Source organism: Mercurialis annua, linkage group LG3 (genome assembly GCF_937616625.2).
Source record: "Mercurialis annua linkage group LG3, ddMerAnnu1.2, whole genome shotgun sequence".
NCBI classification, from domain to species: Eukaryota; Viridiplantae; Streptophyta; class Magnoliopsida; order Malpighiales; family Euphorbiaceae; genus Mercurialis; species Mercurialis annua.
This window is the reverse complement of record NC_065572.1, coordinates 26,546,737-26,549,211: the sequence shown is the minus strand read 5'-3', so window position 1 is coordinate 26,549,211 and position 2,475 is coordinate 26,546,737. Positions and strand designations below refer to the sequence as shown.

At 49.4% G+C, this 2,475-nt stretch overlaps 1 protein-coding gene across 1 annotated transcript; it reads left to right on the top strand.

Annotated features, from left to right (window-relative positions):
• The first annotated feature begins 790 nt into the window (after positions 1-790).
• LOC126672457 (uncharacterized) lies at positions 791-2,114 on the top strand. The gene is made up of 2 exons (XM_050366406.1): positions 791-825; positions 986-2,114. The coding sequence occupies exons 1-2, from the start codon at positions 791-793 to the stop codon at positions 2,112-2,114; spliced, it is 1,164 nt and encodes a 387-aa protein (XP_050222363.1).
• The last annotated feature ends 361 nt before the right edge of the window (positions 2,115-2,475 follow it).

The following is a 2,475-nucleotide window of genomic DNA, read 5'->3' as shown; positions in this document are numbered from 1 at the left end:
ATCCCGCCCAAGTACAGGACGCCCTCCTCGAAATCAATCTGGGGACAGATGAATCGCCTAAACCTATATATATCAACGCAGGACTGGACGAAGGATTCAGAAAGCAACTGGTCGCCCTACTCATTGAGTTCCGCGACTGTTTCGCCTGGTCATATGATGAAATGCCGGGCCTTGATCCTGACATCGCCGAACATAAGCTTCCATTAAAGAGCGGGTTTCGGCCATTTCGGCAACCTCCTCGGCGAATGTCCAGGGAAGTGGATACTCTCATCCAGGATGAGATTAAGCGGCTGGAAGATGCCAAGTTTATTCGGGAAGCCCAGTACACCGAATGGCTCTCTAACATCGCACCAGTGATGAAGAAAAACGGGAAGCTACGAGTATGCGTAGATTTTCGGAACCTCAACCCGGCCACACCCAAGGACGAATACCCGATGCCTGTGGCCGATATGCTGATAGACAGGGCAGCAGGACACATGATACTCAGTTTCCTCGATGCGCACTCTGGATACAACCAAGTTCCAATCAGCAAGGAGGACATCTCCAAAACGGCTTTTAGATGCCCCGGGCCGATCAGAGCGTACGAATGGGTAGTAATGCCTTTCGGCTTGAAAAACGCGGGGGCAACATATCAGAGGGCGATGAAAAAAATGTTCAGAGGCCTTGACTGCCTTGAGGTCTAAATCGACGATGTCGTAATCAAGTCAAATACCGGTGAAATTCATCTGGCCGACCTCCGGCAAGGTTTCGAGCGTATACGATGTAATGGGTTGAAGATGAATCCTCTGAAATGCGCATTCGGCGTTTCGGCTGGAAACTTCTTGGGTTTCTTGGTTCACCAGCGGGGAGTAGAAATAGACAAGAACAAAGCCAAGGCGATTATCAATGCTGAACCACCCAAAACCAAGAAGCAGCTCCAGAGGCTCATCGGTCAAATCAATTTTTTAAGAAGATTCATAGCGAACACAGCGGGCCGGCTTTGCAGCTGGAGTGTTTTGCTGAGAGGAAAAGAGACCGATGAGTGGGTATGGACGGACGAGCAACAGAGGGTGTTCGACAATTTGAAAGGTTACTTGGCAAAACCTCCGGTTATGACTCCTCCAAAGCCGAATAAGCCTTTGTTGCTATACCTATCGGCTGCACACGAATCCCTGGGATGTATGCTCGCCCAAGAGGACGATGGGATCGAGAGAGCAGTTTACTATTTGAGCCGAGGACTGACGGACACGGAAATTGGTTATACCGACATAGAAAAAATGTGTCTATGTCTGTACTTCACGTGTTGTAAGCTGCGATACTATATGTTGCCGGTCGTAGTGTATGTTTTGTCGCAGACCGATATCATTAAGTACATCTTATCAAAACCATACTTAAGGAATCGGATTGGAAAATGGGCGATTGCAATGTCCGAATTCACATTGGTGTATGTTCCCCAAAGAGCAGTAAAAGGACAAGTGTTGGCAGACTTCTTGGCCGATCACCCTGGTATTACCCTCAAGGAAGAAACAGTCACGTTCTTCGACATCGCCGTGTGGAAGATGTGGTTCGACGGATCCAGGACAAGCCAGGGGGCAGGCGCGGGAGTACACATCGTCACGCCCTTGGGGGCATCCTACCAATTGTCATTCAGACTCCAGTTCGAGTGCACCAACAATCAGGCAGAATATGAGGCCCTCATATTCGGTTTTGAGATTTTAGCCGAGCTAGGGGCAAGGGCGATCAGTGTAAAAGGAGATTCTTTGCTAGTCATTAAACAAGTGACAGGAGAATTCAAATGCGAGTCCGAGCTGTTGATAAGGTATTGCAACAAGGCGAAACACCTGATCGAAGGCTTTCAGGATACGAGGATAGAATACACAGAGAGGGCCGATAACGGCGTTGCAAACGACCTAGCTCAGCACGGTAGTGGTTACAAGGTAAACCGAGAGTTCGACGCCATAAAGAGGGAAACACCGAATCTCCACACCGGGGGCATCACGATCGACGAAATACAATTCTCGGTTTACCAGCGGGACGTCACCCAAGATTGGAGGGACGAGCTCCTTAAGTGGTTCGAAAAACCAGACGCCACGAATAGGAGGTTGAGGACTTTAGCCCTTAATTACGTTGTCTGAGCCGGCGAATTATATAAGAAGGGCTTTGAAGGGCTAGTCTTCAGATGCATCGGTCCAAAAGAGGCGATGCTTGCTATGGCCGAGGTACACGAAGGTATAGCAGGCGCCCACCAGGCGGGCCCCAGAATGAGGTGGCTTATCCATAAATACGGCTTTTATTGGCCGAAAATGGAACAAGACTGCATAAGATATGCCAAAGGTTGCGAAGCTTGTCAGAAATTCGGCCCAATACAACACGTCCCGGCCGAAGACCTGCACTCCATCATCAAGCCATGGCCATTTAGAGGATGGGCGGTCGACCTGATAGGGAAAGTATACCCCGGCTCGTCTGATGGTCATACTTTTGTGATTATCGCCACTT

Excerpts from the sequence above, each read along its gene's own strand:
- LOC126672457 (XM_050366406.1), top strand. The coding sequence starts at position 791 with ATGCGCATTCGGCGTTTCGGCTGGAAACTTCTTGG. Across the intron at positions 826-985 it reads TTCGGCTGGAAACTTCTTGG|CTGGAGTGTTTTGCTGAGAG; the intron begins GTTTCTTGGTTC and ends CCGGCTTTGCAG.